The sequence below is a fragment of the Manis javanica genome, chromosome 8, assembly GCF_040802235.1.
Source record: "Manis javanica isolate MJ-LG chromosome 8, MJ_LKY, whole genome shotgun sequence".
In the NCBI taxonomy this organism is placed as follows: Eukaryota; Metazoa; Chordata; class Mammalia; order Pholidota; family Manidae; genus Manis; species Manis javanica.
In genome coordinates, this window is record NC_133163.1 from 33,181,958 (window position 1) to 33,201,972 (window position 20,015).

The following is a 20,015-nucleotide window of genomic DNA, read 5'->3' on the forward strand; positions in this document are numbered from 1 at the left end:
AAAAAAAGGATTTACAGTACTAGTATTGGTCATCAAAATGGAGAAGGGAAGGAAACTTTGTGAGAATGCACAATGTTCTCATTAAGGCAATACTGACTCACACCACCAGTTACTATCTGTTGCCTCAAATGCCTCACAACTCTGGAATGCCCGTTTGACAAATATGTATTAGCTAGCACACAGTATTTCCTAAATTCTCACACGTTCTTCACTTTCTGATTCATCTGGTGAACTGGGAGTAGGAAGATGGTCATAGACAATGTGTCCGCCCTCTCTTGTCTGACCAAAACTTGAAGCAATGACATCCACTGCCAGGCCCGCGGTAGCCTTGGCCTCTTCCTCTGAAGAGGCCAACCGAGGATTGACTTCAACAAGATCCAGTGCTGACAGCAACCCTGAAAGAACACAGTATGACAAAATCTCAGAAAATTCCTAGCTGCTACTTCAGTGAGGGAAGTCCCAGCTGGACAGAAAAGCCAATAAAAACAAGTCATTTTCTACAATAAAATTCACTGTAAAGAAGTCCCTTACACCTCATAAATTTAAGTTAAAACACTGGTATATTAGAGTAGGACTGAAAGAAACCTTAAAGGTAATAAAATGAATCATCCCTGTTAACATAACACAGAGCTGTCAGGCTTTCTGGACAGGATAGCTGGGGGCAAGGAGTTTCAACCTACTTGGAAAATGTATGCCATTTCCAGCATCACTAGGAACCTTCCAGGTGACCGCCTGTAGTTGGGTGAAGAGAGCTTTCACTTCTCACTAGCCAGAGCTCTGTTTTTACTTTTAAACTCTGATGCTATAAGACACTATGTACGCTGATATATAGTTATTACTGTGTATCTTATTCTCACCCCTGCAGGTCTGAGCTGAGGGCAGGTCCCCATAGGCTGACAGTTTTTACATCTATAAGACTGACCCAGTTGTCTTGCACTTGGCCAAGGGAAAACTTGGCTATACTTTAATTTGGATTCCAGTTACCTTCTGTGCAGGTTTGAGAACATGTGCCCAAAGGTTTTTGAAGGGAAGATTAGACCAGAAAAACCTATCCAGACCTGCCCTGTATGCTCCGGCCCCCAACACACACATGCCTACTTCTCTGGGGTATTTAATTCTGGTCTGTTACTCTGGGTGAAGTGAATCAACTTCTTTAACAAGAGTCACCTGAACAAACTAATAATTGAGAGTAGAAGTATCTGAGAATATCCAGGATGGCTAAAAAGCCTGGAAACATTGGTGAATATACCTAATGGTTTATTGATATGACAGTATAGTACATGATACTACATCCAGTGTGCCATCCCTTATTAGCAACACATACCTCAGTGCACTGTGGAAAACTGCTGTGAGCAGGCATGTTATTATAGCCCCAGTTCCTGTACAGGCACCTGTGATTTATTTATGTATCTGATTTTCACTGACTAAACCTATGGCTTTGGCATAGCCCAGTAGTAATCAAAAGGGTTTGAGCTATTAAAAATATGTATTAGCCATGTTTCTGGACTATTGCCAGCCTATAGATCAGTTTCAGCAAACTGCTTTGTTTCTATATGACAGTGTCATGACAGTCTTTTGGAATAGAATAATATCGCAGCAGGGGAAGGTGGCAAGGCATGCACACTGCCCCCAACTACTGCTAGAGGCTCTCAGTGGTGTTACAGGGAAGAAGATGGAGGCTTTCACTCAGGTTCACTGGCCACGAACCTAAGGGCAGCTGACAACATCTAAGACTGGGGGTCTGAGAATGAGACCATCTTGCCACTACCAATCTGACAGCCAAGCATTCTTTCCCTTTTTGTAAGACTTAAGTGTTTAGTACTACAGAGCTAGAGAGACCATTTCTCAATTTTCATATCTATCCCAACTAGTTAAGGGTTTCCAGTAGCCCTAGACCTTTTAAGTCAGGGGTCTCTATGCTGTTTAGACCCCAATTACATGAGATGGTTTTGCAATCAACAGTCATTTTAAGTAGTCTTTAAAAACAGAAGCTGTCAGAATGGAAACTGCAAACAAGTATGAGTTTGGGGACAGTAACCCCATGTAGCCGTTCTTAATGATCTAACATTCATCTTACTTACCTTTCTGTCAGCTATTTGTCTTCCAGTATCCTCTATTAAAGGGCCTATCAAAAAAACTTCAGCATAAGACTTACTCAAAAGTTGCAACATATTGTCCAGTTTTGAAATATCTTCAAGAGAAGCTTTAACTCCACCCTCCCAACTCTAAGTGAACCAACCTCTTAATGTAAGGGTGAAAATTATAGCTATTTGCCCTTGCCTTTTAATCTTAATCTACCTTTCGACAATTCAGATCTGTACCAGTCTGTCAATTTATTCTTTAAATGTTTAAGCAGACATAAATAATTTTTCATTTAATATTACCTTAGCATGTTTTGGTATGAGCCAGGTCCAAACATGCCTCTAAATGACTATCCCTTATTAGCCTGACCGACCACTACTCTCGGCTGTAAAAGTTTAAGCAAAAACTATGTCTGCAGTAACATGGAATAGCAGAAAAGATCCCCTGGCAGGCAAGATGCTTTAGCATATTTATTTGTTAGTAAACAAGTTGATCACTACTTACCTGTATTGTGTACTTCCTCAGTAATATACATGCCTTCTCGATAGGTCAATCCCCCTACAACAGGGGTTCCTGTGGCTGGAGCCAGTGTAGGATCAAATGCATCAATATCAAAACTCAAATGGATTGGTCTTTGTCTTCTTGAAAGGAAGAGGATAAGAGAATTGTCATTTGGTTGTGCTTGGACATTCATCCTTATAGTGGCAACTCCTTGATTTTGTTGCTTTTAGTCCTGGTAACTTGGTTAATACAGCAGATTCCAGGTTTCCTATTCTGGAAATTACTGAGTATTAGCGTATTGGCTTCCTAAACACCACTTCATAATTTTGCCATTTGTTCTGTGTGCCTTAGACAAGATTATAGGTTATATTTCTGACTTTCCCTAGACATTAGATAGAGCTTCTTATATGCACTATCAATAGAGGGAATTCTTCATTTCTGTATGACATTGGGCTCTGACAGATGCTAATATAAGTTGGACTGGTCTAGGTTACAGTTGTTGTTATTTTCTCAGTGTAACATCAGCTTAGCTTAACTCTCATTTTCTGTCTTCAATTTTATCATCTCCCAACCTAACTTCAGTTTAGCCCAGGTGTCCAATGGCTGAAACTAACATAAAACAAACACCTATATGCTGAATAACTAAGTTTCTTAACATCTAAAGAAATGGCATACTATCAGGTGGCAACTAATTAATCACCCAGAAATAAAGACTCAGCCCTGGGAAAACGCTCTTAAAACCAGCAGTTGATTAGCATTCACCTACCATCTTTCTATACTGAAGTTTGCTTAACGTAAAAATGCCATTCAGATGAGGCAGTAGTAAGGCTGGGAAGAATGGGTCAGTTACAACAACGAATGCTCCTCAGTGCCAAACATACGCATTAAAAATGGAGCTAAAGAGATTCATGAGGGACAGGATGTAGGCAACAACTTAAGGAAAACCACTTCCAACCCCAGAGAAGAGTATGATCTTTCATAGTCTTCCTTTTGGAATTACTCAGATTTTTTTATATGTACATTTTGCTTTTATTTTAAAAGAAAGCTACTATCCTCAAGAGACAGGCTAAAGTGCTGTCCATTGGGAGTCTGCCCTGTTCCCTTTGGAACTGAGAAGTAGACATGCATTGTAGTTACTTACTTGCCAAGCAGCAGATCGAATGTCTGTTCCATTACCTTCTGGATACCAAGTCGATCTATATCTCTCATGGAAAAATACTGGATATCATAATTCTTTAAAATAAAACTGCGGTGAGATACAAAGGAAAGAGTCCTTAGTTTAAAGAGCATTTTTAATCAAATGCATATCTGGAGGGGGTTGACTTTATAGTAAGCTACAACAGGTTAAAGCAAGGAACAACCCATCAAATGGAACATAGGGGTCCAGGACCCAAAGCTTAACCCTAAGGTATCAACTTACTGTTCAGGAGGATCCACATCTCTCAGACCAATATACACAATACTTGGGGAAGAGATACAAGGTTTGATCCAGGAAAATCCTGGGAGTTGTGGTACCTGTGAAAAGAGGAATGAACAGAATTCATCATCAAGGAGTTTTGGTCTCACCAAGATAATGTGTGTATGCAGTCTGCTTTCTCCTACCCATAGGATATGCTTAAAGAAACAAAAGACACACTCAGTCTGGGAAAGAGAAAGAGAATTGACAGTGGAAATGATTCAGAAAGGCAGTTGAAGAACATAGTATAGCTTCCTCAAGAGAAAAGAACTCCTAAGTGGCCTTGGTTTCTCATTAACTTACCTAAATAGCAGGAATACTGCTGATGAGCCTTTTCTACTCCCTTGCACATCACTGAATTGTATGGTTTTTGAAACATAACCCATCTCAAGTTGCTGACAGCCAAAACACAAATTCTGCTTAATGAAACGCTTTTGTACTATCCTGGTTTAACTTGGTCCCTCACTGAGGGGAGTGATATACAGATTGTAGACTATGCCTAACATGGGCTCCCATGTCTTCAGAACAGCCTAGGAAAATTTTACCTAGAGGTAATCATGGTTTACTTGTCTTCTCAACCAGTGGGTCTAAAAGTAAGGTCTGGGAACCTCTAGCTAAAAAGTCCTCAGGCAGTCAGTGTATCATCAGAGTGACTGCCCACTACCCACAGTCCTTTTTTAAAAAATGATGAGCCCGCCTGAGAGCAGGGACTATGTAGTCATTGTATACCCTTAGTGTTTAGCAGACACTAATGCTCGATGCCAGGTCCACCATAATGCTCGATGAAAACATAAAGGAGTGGTAACACATTATGTGTCACCACCACCCATCCCTTCACAGAAATCTTACTGAACTAGTACTCTCAAAGCCCCTGCAAGCTTCTTTTCATTTCTGCCTACTGACCTTGTCCTGTAGTTCTCTGAGGAGAAATGAAACTGGCTGTCCATGGAGATTTCCAGATGAAGTGGTGAGAGGTGTATTGATGTCAGCATGGGCATCAACCCAGATCACACAAAGGTCTGGGCAGTGTTGGGCATGGCCACTAATGGTACCAATTGCCAGGCTGCAAAGAACAAATACAGTGATCCTCAAGGTCCTTTGCTTGGCAAACTACCAATGACTGTCTCAGCCGGTGCAGCTCACACTACCATCAGGACCCCTAAAGCAGGGTTTGGATGAGACAAGAGTCCCTGGACCTATAGCTTCCAAAGATTAATCTTGAGTGAGTTGGGGGGAAATGGAAGGCTCTGAAGATTTAAAACTAACCACTGATTGCCCCTACAGTGTGATAAATGGTATTGCTGCCCCCAAATCCATATAATTTGATCCATTAGCCCTGGGCCAGAAAAGTACTTCAAATACTTGTTCAATGAATGAAATCCAGTAAAATGATGTGTTCTGTATGTAACATCTCACAAATACTGCTCAATACATGTTAAAGTAGACCAAGGAGATCTGATTATTTCCAAGCGATCCATTAACTTTTTAAGGGTAAAAATTAGCATCGTAATGTAACTCTTGAAAAGATGTGATACTTTCTAAAACCAGAAGTTAAAAATTGTTAAAGACATTAGTAAGAGGGCAGCCGAATTAAAGACCTTATTTAGATCACTGAGTAAAATAGTTTATTTGCATGTTACATACATTATCATGGCATTCAAATACCTGTTTCTGTTTTTTGCCTCTCCTTGTCCTTGGTCTCTGCATACATTAGCTAACTGTCCTGTCTCAACTGTGGCAGTATAGCTGGTGAGTTCATGGTTGGGAAGCTGCCCACTTCCCAGTAACCAAAGAATGTGACATAGATGGGAAATGCAGCTTAAGCATCTTAGGAACTAATTACAGCCATCCTTCCTGGTCAGTATAGCATGAGGCAGCATTTTAAGCTCCAAGCCCAACATAGGGCCTTTTGGAGGGTTAGCATGATCTAGAGCTAACAGCAGTTGATTAATCAGAATACCTTGAGTTTTTCCTGGGAAAAGTTGTGATCTAGGAGAAATCCTCTAATTTCTCTGGATTTCAGTTTCCTTCTCTATAAGATAAGGATTATAATCTTGGCCTATTTAAATCAGAGTTGGTTTGATTATTAAAGCAATAATGTATGTTGTACTGTGTAAAAGGAGCAGAGTGATCTAACAACACCTTTTCCTTTAAAATGATCAATGTTCAGGTTATATACTCATCCCTTGCTTTCCTAGAATCTTCCAGATAACCTAGGTTTTGCATTGAACCACGAAATAGGGAGGACTGACAATGCTTCAGTACAGGACAGGACATCCAGTACAGACCAAAACCAAAGACTGTGATAATCACAGTGATAAATGGTCCCCAAATAGACAACTGGAAGAAAAAATTCAAATGAATTTCAAGAGCAAGCACTGAGCTGAAAGATAGGAGTCTCAGCCTCTGGTTAATTTAACTGAATCTCAGTGGAGAACCTGAGACTGCTTTCTTACTCTACCTAAAATTTTATTCCTAATGAGGACTCTACCTGCCTACCTGCCTTTCCAGTTGTAACAAAGATGTAACTTCTGTTAAGTGATCTAAAAGCTCTCTGAGCACCTCTGAGAGTTGCTACACTGGATCTCATAAGAAAGGCTAACTGCCTACCAAAGGTCACATTGGATTTGAATCCCAGCTTTGCTACTTCCTGGCTCTAGACTTTGGGTAAGGTATCAAAGCTCTCCTCAGCATTCCTAGCAGTAAATTAGATAAAACTCTCTGCTTCACGGCACTGTTATGAGAGTTAACTGAGAATATGCATGAGTGTTCAATACTCCTAGTACTTCAATGCCATTTTCCTTCTACCAAAAACCTTCATTATTTAGCTCAAATCACACTCCCCTGTGAAATATGACTATTCTAGTCCAAAAACTGATCTCTAAAATTATATAGAATATTTTGTTTTTTTTCATTCCATGTGTATTTATTTCATCTAGTCCTAGATCACAACCTATTTCCCATAATCCACGGTGCTACCTGAGAACACATCAGAACAGTGCTCAATAAAGTACATGCTGATTCCCTAAGGAGGGAAGGATCTATTGTATTAGTCACCTAAGGTCCATCCTGGGGAGGTAAAGAGTGTATTCACATGCCAAGTGGGGAATCTCTAATAAACCTATTAGTAGAAACGTTTACCCCCAGAAAAAAAAAAAAAAGCCCATTTAGCCTATCAATGGATCCCTCCTAGCCAAATGGAAGTTGTAAGATGGTTTCTCAAGAAAGCTTGAGGTAAGCATGAAACATGGTGTCTAAAAACTCTGCTTAGTCTACCTCTGAAGTGTCTTTATACTATACAGTGTGTCCTACAAAGAAAGTCACATGTCTTTCCAGCATCGCACAATCTTATGCTATTTATGCACAGCATATCCAAAAAATTCTGAAGAGTATTTTACTCTGAGGAAACAAGCTAGCCAATTAGCCCAAAGCACCATGCAATCTAGCCCCTCCACCACCTGTGGCTCCCCGCTTACCTGTGGTCTCCTCCCACTGTGACACAGCTGTAGCCACTTGACACCGCTCTGCTAACCACCTCAGCCAGTTCCTGGTTGGCAAGGCCCACTGAGCGAGGATTCACTATCAGGTTATTGTAGAGATCATCTTTGGGTACGGGAGTAAAACTCAAATCTCCAAAGTCTTTTAGGCTGCAGCCTAGAAACAAATGGGAGATGACAAGATTAATTACAATTAATTAAGGCTTGGGCCTAAAATAACAAGACAAAGTACACATACTCATTTGTCACAGTAAAATTGAAAATGTCACATGACTCTGGCAAGCTATCTCAATCATCCCAGCAGTCCTGTGTGGCAGATCCTATTAGGAACGTCATTTTGCAGATAAAGAAGCTGAGTTTTGGAAAATGAAGCCCAGAAGTGTTGCCTAAACCGAACTTAACCTAACCAATCACAAAATTGGTAGTAGTTAGACCTCAAATACCCCAGAGTTAGAGTAGAAGTAAAATACCAAGAGGAACCAACAGAATTTAAAGAAAATTATTAATTTAGGACAAAAAGATACCTACATAGAAATTTACATTATAATTTTTTCTTGAAAGGCCAATCTGAGGACCTAAAGCATCCTAAAAGAGAAATCCCTAACATTTATTACTTACAAGGTCCTAGGCACTGTTCTACTATGCCCACCATAAATTTTTATTTAAGACTCCTAACAATCCCACTAGGTAACCAAAATATGTCATTCTACAGATGAAGAAGCTGGAGCAAGGTCCCAAGGTCACACAGCTGCTTAAATGCCAGAATCAGGATGCAGATCCAGGCCATCTGCCCCCGAAGTATGTATTCTTGACTAGGAAGTTTGTCTCCCAAAAAAACCCTCTTGATTCTAACACTTTAAGAACTAGTGAATCCTCCTAATAACTGACAAGCTGGCGCAAATGCAGTGGCAGAGGCAGAGGATCTTCTGCAAGGTCACCGACTGTGACATACACCATCACCAGCTGCTGGACACTCCTCTGAGCAGCCAATGCACGACCTGTGTGGATTCTATCAGGAGTCACCAACCACAGAGAAGCCAGAGGTGATGAAGATGCACCTGCCAAACAGGAGCATCCTGCAACATGGTGGGTGTCTACATTCACCCTGGTGGAAATCAAGTCCGAGATGATGGGCCCTGTCTGGGTGAGTTCTCCGTCACCTACAAGCCCGTGAAGCCGGGCTGGCCTGGCATCAAGGCCACCTACTCCTGTTTCATCCCTTCAAATAACCTGTTTGGCTAATAAAGGCACAGACTTCTCTTTTAAAAATATTTTTAAAAAATATTTAGTGATATATTCTGACAGTAAGCTGTCATTTTCCCACTGGGTTTTACATATTCCAGTGAATTATGACACTACTACACATTAATTTGAAGTACAAGAGAACAGAATGTTACCATACATAGATTATATCCTTATGGCTCTGCCGAATGAGTCCAAATATGTTGGGGCAGGGGAAGTGGTCACAGGATAGATATCTTAGTATTGACAGAGATTTGTATTAAAGATTTAGATTAAGATCAACCTGGACCCATATGAATTTCAACTGTACAGTTTTGAACTTTACCTCTTGGACTCAAACTCAATCCAAAGCCAACTTCTGAGAGAATATAAAAGTTTGAGAAGCAATGTCCTGGAACATGAGGCCAACTAATGGATCACCACCAAAAGGGATACTGGAAGCAAAGGGAAAACCTTATCCTATTCTCAAAGGTAAAATGCATCTGTAGCTAGAATTCTGTATTATGTATCTTTTGGTCATTTGCATTTAAAAAAATCATCATATAAAAGGCCCAAACCGGAAAACATCTGGACAACTAAGGAAGAAGAGGGGAAGCTGCTGAAATTAAGAGAATATAGTAACAGACCAAAGACATTGGGAACCAGAGAGAAAAAGAATAATCAAATAAAACATTCATAAAAATCTTTTAAAAAGAAAAAAAGCCACGAGTAAAGTCATTAAGCATTTTACCAAATCTCAAAATATGGGAAGACACTTAAGATTTAAGAGAAATGCACCTTTAACCAACTTTTAAGTCAATTATCAAGTCTTGCCATTGTTGGCAACAGTCTCGGGCCAGACAGATTTTCAAAGTCAGCACCAACCCTTGATATTTCTTCTTCCATCACAGCTCCTTCTTTAACCTCATCAAGCATTTAGGTTCTCACTAGGTAAAGATACCAGAGCATGTCGTGTCCTATCATATTAGGTACAGAATTAGAAAAGTTTTATAATTAATTAAATAATGTTAGTACTAAGGAACTTTTGAAGATGACTTTAACTCATTTAGTCTTCACATGACCAATAAGAAATACATGGGAATTAAAATGATCAACCCAGTGGATAAGTGACAGAACTTGGAGAACACTCATGTTCCCAATCATGGAACCTAAGGTGTATACTCAGATTAAGTGTGACAAAACAGTACTCAGCTCATTACTGTCAGAAGAGAGCTGCAGAAGGAACTTAAAGAGGAATCTGGTGGTCTTAACAGCAACTCTCTCCAAGGAAGAGAGACTCAGTTTCATAAAAGGATTTTGGTCATTAAGTATCTAACGGTGAGTGGCTCAAGATTAATTCACAGCCTGGATGGTGGGTTCTCCTATGATTACCCAACTCCATTTGCTCTGATTGCTTCTGGTTATTCACTTAGTCTCCCAGTTGCCCTCACACCAGCAAGAGGGCTTCCTGACAGTGGATGCTAGAAAGACTGTTTGTTGTTCAGCATAATTATACACGAGCATTTTGGTTTATACATCAGGGTTAGCATGAGTCTCTGGGTCGGAAAGCCTGATTACACACATCAAGACTTCTGTTTCTGGATCCACAAAGCTAAGGGCCAGATATCCTGAACTGATTAAGAGCTCCAGAGGTTCTGCCGGAGCAGCCCACCCTGTATCACTCCCGACTGTGCTCTTTAATTTCCACAGTAAGTTCCAGGTAAGGATGAGGGACAAGTGCTAAGGGGGTGAAAGGAAATTCAGTAAAATTGGTGTAGTCGAGGAATGATTCTTACAGGTAAAGTTCATACCAGCACTGTTTTGCTCTTTTTGTTGTTCTCTTTTATTACTAGCAATAGAAATTTTTTATAAAATTGATAAGAAGTATCTGATAGTCAAAGTTCCCTCTCCCATTCCCCAGGCTTGATGACTCTATCCTTGCAGACGTTTATGCATACACATAATCCATAATATCCTTCTAAATAGGTTGTTAGAGTAGGCTAAACTGCTGTAATTAACCCTCCCCAAAACAATGGTTCAGACACAGTGAATTGGTTTCTAGTTCACGTAACACCTAGGGTAGATATTCTAGGTCAACAAAGGGCTTTCCTTGACACAGTGATTCAGAGACCAGCCTAGCTTGTGGTGCTGCCATATCTAGGGCTTTGCCATCTGTGTGGCTAATGTTAGGTCCCCCCAGGTTCGAGGCAGCAGGAGAGGAAGAAAGTACTGAGAAGGCACACCTCTACCTTTAGAGGCCCTTAAAATGAGTGGCACATCACTGTTGCTCACATGGCATTGGCTGGCAAATGCAGGTATAACTTATGTACAGCAAAGGGTAAGATGGACTTTAATGAATAACTAGCAATCTCTGCCACCATGAGTACTTTTAAATTCTACTGCCATAACCTTTAAGTGATTAAGAACTCAAAACACTAAAGCTTACTTTGCTGATCCTAACTACTGGCAAGCCTAACTATTCTAGTTCATTACAGAGCTGAGTCAGCAAATACACTATGCCATCCTGATAGAACCTATTAGGAGCTTTCTCCTCTACTGCCCACTGCATCAATAGCACTGTAGCACCCAAAAGACTAGCGAGGTCCAGAACTGTTTTCTAAAGAGTGAGTGAGGGCCTGAAAGAAAAAATGTACAGGCCATGTTTGGAAACAGCTGAGCAACTTAATAGGAGTAAGAAGTTTGCACTGGAGCAGCACAACATGAGGTTGTAGAGAACGTGAACTGTAGAACCGTAATCCAGAGGCCAGACTGTTTAAGGAGTAGTAAGGCTAATGAGAGGTTAATTTTTTTAAGAGCAGGAAGAAATAGTAAAGCTATTACTTTATCAGAGTGCTAAGACAAATTCTTCTGGCAAAACACACAAGAAAAGGTCTTGCTAATTTCTAAAGACTCTTAGAATAATAGTGAAAACAGAAAATACTGTACTATGGAAGGAATCGCCCCGTCATTCTTGATGGAGCTGTCCCGTTCTCGGACTTTCTGTGCTCAGGGTAACTCATCTGCAAGTCTAGGTCAGAGGACATGATGTTTCACTGCTGCCCTTTCCTTTAAGAAAGCACTGTAGGACAAAACGAACCTGAAACTTCAAGGAAGCTCTCATGACAAACAGACTGGGAACCAACTTGAAAGGGCTCTCATTTTCCACTTGCAGTGGGAAAAAGTAAAAGCTCTGTATACTGGTATAGTCTCACTGCTTCTCTTTGCAGTACTGATAATAAAAATATACTAACTCCCACTCTGACCTCTGAAGCCCAGTGTTACCTTTGGCCTTGATAAACCTCTCCAGGCTCCACTGGAGTGGAATAAGAACACAAGTGCATCAACAGAATGATGCAACCAGGTGGTGGAAGAAGAAATCAAAACAGTGCTTCCTGACTTAAGCAATATCTGTAGACAGAACTTCTATTTCAGGGCCCAGAGCACTGGTAAATCCCTGAAAGAAGCCAGTGACAGGAAAGGAAAAGGAACAAAATTGCCTCCACACACCACACTGTTCACCACGTGCCTCACAGGGGCTAACCTTCACAACCTCTGCCGATGTCATTATCCACATACTTCAGAGGAAGAAATTCAGCAAAGTTAAATAGCTCCAACTGTTTAGAGCAAGCCTCTATCACCCTTTGATTAGAGACTCACACAGGACAATATTATGAGGCAGCAGGCATTTTTCTAGAGCATAAGGGTACCCCATTCTTTATACTGCTCTGACTTCCACTTACAAGTAGCTCCAGCTGCTCCCAGAGCTCCCAGGAAGTCGACAGAGATGGGTTCTAAGGTGGGCTGAAACATAGGAGAATCTACTGAGCCACAGGTAGCCCACTGGCAGAAAAACAGATTTAGAAAAAAGCCAGAAGCTTATTATTAGTAGTAGGCAGTGTTTTCAAACTCACTGACTAGGATGGGATGTTTATGATTTGCCAGAAATAACAAGTCAATGAAACCTGGAGAAAATCAAGACTCTGAGATCCCTTTTGGTACTAGAAGAACACTACTACTCAATGGCTTTTAAAGTTACAGACTTAAATACTGTACATAGCAGCTTTAGCTCCATACAAAACAAAGGGAATTCAGTATTTCAAAGGGATGTACCTGCTAATTCTAAGAACCTCAAACTCTACCTGGAAAACCAGTTTACTGAGAACAAACTTGCAATGTTATTGGAGGTCTAAACTAGGAAAGGAAAGCCAGAGCTAATTCAGGCCATTTGAAGTAAGCAGAATTTCTCTTATCCCCATAATGTAATTTGGGTGTTAATCTTAGAAGAGACTGTTATTTATGGTAAACTCATTTGGTTACCAATAAAGTGCAGAGGTCTGAATTTTATTTAGTGCACTTAACCCAGAGGCTCTACAACTTCAAAAACCACGTGTCCTGAAGTATCCAAAAATCAGCTCTTTGCTTCCTTAGACCCAGTCTCCAAAATAAGTTTGGTGCATTAGGGAAAGAAATCAAATCACACAAGTACACATATTTGTTCTAGTTCACTTCTTCAAGAGTTCCTGAAAAGACTATTCAACCAGAGCTCTCAACATCTCCTTCCTCCCCACTCTCTTCTGTTGACTCTGCAACAGGTAGGTGTCCTCTGAGGCAGTGAAGACCACAGCTGAGAAAGGTAGGGGCAGGGAAAATGGCACCGGGGACCGAGGACAGAAGGTGGCCCCAGGTATCCAGGCCAGTTATCTCAGATATGTCCATCTCACATAGACCAGAGTTAACCTCAGGATCAAATGATACAAACATGATGTTAACAGATGCCTTTGCATGAATGTAGTCCTTGAGTAAAAAAATCCAAATACAACACAAACTTGAAAATTCAGCTCAAGACATGTAACTGAGATGACTTGCAACACCATTTATGCTCTTGCTAATTCCCAGCTACATGTGTCCTTCCCTAAGGGGAACAGAGTACTATCATCTGAAGATATGCTTGGTAACCTATGACCCTCCGAATCCAACTTGTGTTAACCCTCTAAGTACCTCTAGGTCATGGTGAGTCAGCTCAGGCTTTTTCAGACAGACCATCAGACGATGGCATCCTTGCAACCTGGTTCCAGCATAGGCAGGAGTGGAAGGCAGAGCAGACTTCCTAAGTCACTGCAGCATCACCATTTCCCTCATTCAGAACAAGACTGCTGAGCTTCTCTAACAAAGATCTGCTATTATTAACATGCTGACAGTATTTTAGGCTATTCCAGTGTCTAACCACAGGAACAGACAGTAACAGTCTCTAGGGATAAAGCACTGCTCTTTAGAATACATTATCTTTTGTCCTTTTTAGTTTTGATACTCCACCTTGCTCCCAGAAAAGATTTAAAGGGGCACACATCAGGCTAGTGACTACACTTCTGCCAGTTAACAGGCCTGATGTGCAGCACCCTGGTGAGTGATGCCGAGGAACCTCAAACCAGACAGATCGCAGTCATACCACTCTGGGCTGAAAGAGTACACACAAGATGGCCACAGTGGGTCAGGTGCCACAGTAGGTGCAAAGGACACTCTGCCTAGGGCCCCTGACGTCCTAGAAGAGCCAAGATCCCCAGATCTCCAACCCAGTCCAGTTCTATGCTTGCCCTACCTTACACAGTTGTTTCAAGGCTTAAATAAGATTAATAACAAGAAGGTAGTATAGCACAGAGAAGACAAGTAGTGACTCTACAGCATCTTACTGCACTGATGGACAGTGACTGTAATGGGGTATGTGACTGTAATGGAGTATTTGGGGGGGACTTGATGATGGGGGGAGTCTAGTAACCACAATGTTGTTCATGTAATAGTATATTAATGATACCAAAAAAAAAAAGATAACAAAAATCCTCAACATAGTAAGGATTACATATCAGTTCAACTGGATGAGGCATCTTTGTGGTTTTTCTTACCACCCTACCCCCTTTTCTTTTCCTTGAAACTGATGGTGTAATCTAAAACTTCCCAAAATCTGTTTGTAATGTCATTTTCGGGGGTGGGGGGGAACGTTTTGGTGAGAAATAGCAAACATACACAGAGCCACTGTTCTCACTGAAATGGCTAAGAAATCTAGCTCTCACACACTGTTTGATTCTCCTATATTCCCTCCAGAAGAATAAAAAGGCAACGCCAATTAAAGCTTGGAGCCCCGGTTCATCCTAACCACAAAGCCACACCCTTCTTGAGTCAATTCTAGGGTCCCAGGAAGGGTGTTCTCTACTTCGTTTCCTATTCAGTGGTTCTGGCCTTTTGGGGTGGGGGAGGGAGCCAGGAAGATTCTGTCTTTCTTCTCTTAAATCTGAGCATTACCACACCTATTATGTTAACACACCTTCACCACCAAGAGAGTTTCATTAATAGTGAGGTTCAAATAAATTTATTCAAGGATTAAATGACTTCAACCAACCACAGCAACCCCTTAGGTTCTAGGCCTCTGAACTGTGCTATTTTGGATATTTAAGGAATAATTCAACATCTGTCTAAAGTAACTAGAGATCAGCCTGCCTTGAAACAGTCATTAGCCTCTCAGGTCCTGGTTCAAAAACAAATGTTTCAAAATGGGTGCAATAATTGGCCAGTACCACCTACTAATATTTAGCTTGAATAAATTCATCAACTGATAGCCAAACACCTTGTAAGAGCTAAACATGTTGATAAATGATAGTTCCTCTTTAACTCATACAGTCTTAAAAATCTGGGAAACCAGGTGGCTTCTGAGGAGCAAACCATTTTGAGGGAAAGGCAACAGTGATCTGGAAAAATCCACAGATTATGATGTGAAAAAAGTTATAGGAGAAAGCTTTTAAGAGATTGAGAATGATACAATAGCAAGAGCATAGCACACTGTCTAGAACATAATGTTAAATGTCAAACAGCATTGAAATAAAATATGTAAATTAAATTCTTTGCTGCCATAATAAACAGGAATGATATGGTTATATTGAAATCTGCCAAATCCCAATTATGTCAAACAACAGATTTGCTTATATTCAGGTACATCATCAGTGACATATGTATGTTTTTACTAAGGCATTAACAAATTACTAATTTCAGAACAGCTTCATCACACTTCAAAAAGAAATCAGTACCCAGTAGCAGTCACTCATCCCCCAGCTCTCTCCCCTGGCACTGAGAGCCACTAACCTACATTCTGTCTCTTGGATTTACCTACTTTGGACATTTCATATAAAGTTTACCTTTGAACAACATGGGTTTGAACTGTGTGGGTCTCTGTATTGGTGAATTTTTTTCAGTAGATTAGAAATATTTGGGAAATTTGCAACAATTTGAAAAAACATTTTCTTTTCTCAAGCTTACTTTATTGTAAGAGTACAGTATATAACATACATAATATACAAAACATGTGTTTATCAGCTATTTCTATTATTGGTAAGGCCATCAGTCAACAGTAGGCTATTAGTAGTTAAGTTTCTGGGGAATCAAAAATTATTTGCAGAATTTTGAATGCACAGGGAACTAGGGACCCTCACTCCCATATTGTTCAAGGGTCAAGTATAAATGAAATCATAAACTATGTGGCCTTTTATGCCTGCCTTCTTTCACTTAGCATAATGCTTTCAAGGTTCATCCATGTTGTAGTATGAATTAGCAATTCATTCTTTTTATGACCCAGTAATATTCCATAGTGTGTATGTACATTTTTCTTCTTAAAACACCTCAAATCCCCATAAAAACCCAGATTTCTAGCTTTTCTTAAAAAAATGTAAAAAGAAGATATTTCCTTGCCACATAGAAACCACTGGCTAAAGCTCAGTAATGGCTTTTTCTTTCCTGAATATTCCAGGCCCTTTTCTGTGTCAGGGTCTTTGCACTCACTGTTCCCTCTGGCTGAAATGCTCTTCTCCCAAATATGCACATGGTTCCTTTCCTCCTCTCCTAGACATCTGCTCCCAGGACTCCTTCTTAATGAGGCCTCCCTCTGCATATGCAAAGCTCACATCATCCCAATACTTGCTATCCCCCATCCCTTGCTTTCATCTTACTACTACTGACATTGTTTTACTTATGTGTTTCCACCACCCCACATTAGAATGAGATTTCCATGATTAACAGGGATTTTTCTGTTTTGTTCCTATTGTATTCCCAATACCTATAACCTCAACTTAGTGCTCAGAATTTTTGAGCATATAAATTAGTAAATGAACTCACTATAGTTTTTAGTGACTAAAAGCAACCAAGAAAAATAAGCCTGAAAATTATGTTGAAACAGCTTTGATGCATACTTGATATTAATTTGCATTTTAAGTGCGTCCTGACAAAGACATACAGGCCTGTAACTGCCACCAAGCTCAAGACACACAACACTGAAAATGATTTTTAAGTTACAGTAACACATTAGGTAGCTGTTTACTATAATCAGGTGTGCATGGAACTTGAAGATATTTTTAATTAAAACATTAGGCTACTATTTTCAGAAGTCACATTAAGGAATATAGTGGTTCAAAAACCAAAGTACCAAGGGAATTACTAAACCCAAAGGAGCTAAGATGTAGTCCTAAATTAACTAAAGGCCAAAGAAACTGTAACCTAACGAGTTATATTAACTTACAAGAATGTCGTGTCAAGTACTAGAGAAAGAAAAACAAAAGAACTAGAATTTATTACCAAAGGCCTGGGGAGAGAAAGTTTTCAGTGTTCTTGTGCACATAGCAATTTGTTTCTGACTATAATTTGTAAGTGGTTTATCAGGATCTTTAAACTATAGGCTACAGAAACTAATTTCTATTGGCTAATTTCAGTAGAAAAGCAATTTGTCAATTTGGGTAATTACCAGAATCTTTTAGGAGGACCAAAATCTAGTTTAAAGGCTACACTGCCTGGAATAATGATCCCCAAAATCACACTGCAGGATGGTTGAGTGCAATTCCTAGGGCTGTGGTCACCTCCACTACTAGGGGGAAGGCACTAGTTTCATGGCTGAGCCCACTGACACTGGACAGAAGCTACTGGTAGGACCCCTCCCATCACTGCCCATCACAGAATAAATTCTTTGCTGCTCTTTCGTCTTAAATTTCGAATCGAAGTTTGGGATGGGTGCTTCTGTTGGTGGGGCCTAGGTCAAATGCTCACAACTCTAGCTGCAATGAAAATGATGCCGAATGTGGGTGGAAGTAAGTTTAAAGCAGACAAGGGTCAAATTATAGAGGACCTATCCTATTTGTTGTAAGAGTGGAGCACATACTACTAGAGACTGAAGGACAATTACCAAAATGTCAAACTGCTAAAATGAAAATGAGTTAGAAAAATGCATCTAGCACTAGCTTGAGATTTCACTGTTTACTGTAGGAGCAGAGTACATTTAAAAAATATGCAGCTTTAAAGCCAACTTAAAGAAAAACACCAGGATAAATAATATGGCAAGTTAGCAAAGGCAGTATATGAATAATCAGACTGAGAAGCATGGATGGATGTAAAAGAAAGCCATGGAAAGACATCATGCAAAGGAGAAATAGTCTTAGATCACTCTGTGGCAATGAAGAAGGTGAACTGACCAGGGTAAAAATGGGACAAGAGATACCCCTGAAGGTTACAGACAGGTGTGCGGAGGACAGGACTAGAGCAGTACCTCTACGGAGAAGGACTCTCGTCATTTAGGCCGCAAAATCAAGACTTTGTGTCCAACGGATGTAAGGGACAAAATAGAAGAGTTGTCTTGGAGTCTGAGTAACAGATGAGTGACGGTGTGAAACAATGGGAAGCCAGCATGAGAGGCAGATTTGAAGGACAAGACAATTTTGTTCAAACATGCTGAGTTTGAGACACCTGTCAGAGTGTGAGGAGACTACTTAGAACAAAGCTGGAGGAACAAGGGGGATGTCAACATTTGAGCGTGGGGTAGCCGAGGAGTAGCCCACAAAGGAATCCAGGAAGGACCAGTCAATGGAGAGAGGAGACTCCGGAGAGAGTGGAGTCTTGGCTAAGGAAATACTTAAGGAACAAAGTGGTCGTTGTGCAAGAGAGAGGTCCCGCAAAATAAAAGCTGACAAATTAGTGAGCCTGCTCAAGGAAGCTTCAGTGGAATGGTAGGCTGGAAGTCGGGCTGAAGCGTCACCATCACACAACTAAACTCGGGAATGCTAACATTCTCTACCAACCACTGAAGGCAAATAAATACACACCCCTCAAATCACATGTTGACCTGTTCCAAATAAGCAGCTCTCACCCCTCAGACGTGTCTGTTTAAACAATTATCTCAGGCCCTCTATCAGCTCTTGCGGAAGCTGACCAGACTCTTGGATCTCAACCAAAGGGATTCCTGTTCTGCTATCGGACAGAGCGCCAAAGGAAACAGAGGGGATAAACGTCCCTAGCCTAGTTGAGGGGAACCAGAATGGCTCCCAAATGGCTTCCAGAGCCCAACGCTCAGGCTGTTCGTGGTGTCACATTAATTTACATAGTCATTTCCAGTGGCTGTCCCCTCTTTTTGGTACCACAGCTGGGTCAGATTCCCATAATTACAATAATAAAGACCCCAAACAGTTTACAGCTACCTCTCCCCACAGAGCAGTCATTCTACTCAGAAGAAAAAAGGGCAAAATAATTACCATGGCTGTCACACTAACCCGAACCAGCAGCAGCCACACTGCATCTCAGCCTTGCTACAGCGACTGCCTATTGTTTCCTCTCAGGCTCGCTCTCTATGGTAAAATGAAGTGGTTACCTAAGAAAGGAACCATTGAGTGTCCGGAGCCCAGTGAAAGGGAAAAACAAACCCAGACATTAAGTCATACATTCATTCAACAAAACAGGAAGTTTAACTGGTACCGTGGCAACACAGGCAGTCTGTGACATCAGAGCAGAAGGCAAAGAACAAACGGATTTGAGAAAGTTACCCTTCATGGATCTTCTCTCCCTTGAAATTCGACCCATGCCACTTATTTGAAAGTGCTCTAAGGACTTTGGTACTGTTTCAGAATACAGCAATTGAAACTTCTCTTGGTAATTTTCTCCAACATACTCCTGGAGATTAGCCATAAACCACAGGCTGCAAATCTGCCGAGTGCCACAATCTAATTAATATGCAATGAGATTCTATTTCAGTCTGCTGGTGATCTGTGCTACCAGTCAGCTATGAGGATATAAACTGTAAAACTAAAAATATTTTTTAAAAAAAATTACAGGGAACACTGAATAAACTGAAGCTGCTCCATCACTTTAGGCGAGGAGAGTACAAAGAAAGTGTGTGCAGGAGTAGTGTTTTAGGAAGAGTGGCTTCCCTGGGCTGGAGTGGAAAAATACCAGGAGCTGTGACA

At 40.7% G+C, this 20,015-nt stretch overlaps 1 protein-coding gene across 2 annotated transcripts in view; it reads right to left on the reverse strand.

The window, feature by feature from the left end:
• Window positions 1-10: 10 nt before the first annotated feature.
• ARG2 (arginase 2) overlaps window positions 11-20,015 on the reverse strand; it is a 39,074-nt gene continuing 19,069 nt past the window's right edge. For both annotated transcript variants that reach the window (XM_037003648.2, XM_017666908.3), the window contains 6 exons: window positions 7,516-7,693; window positions 4,943-5,102; window positions 4,004-4,098; window positions 3,725-3,829; window positions 2,587-2,723; window positions 11-395 (listed from right to left, as the gene is read on the reverse strand). In XM_037003648.2, coding sequence (XP_036859543.1) covers window positions 190-395; window positions 2,587-2,723; window positions 3,725-3,829; window positions 4,004-4,098; window positions 4,943-5,102; window positions 7,516-7,693 — 881 coding nt within the window. In that variant the 3' untranslated portion in view covers window positions 11-189. The remainder of the gene's footprint in view (window positions 396-2,586; window positions 2,724-3,724; window positions 3,830-4,003; window positions 4,099-4,942; window positions 5,103-7,515; window positions 7,694-20,015) is intronic.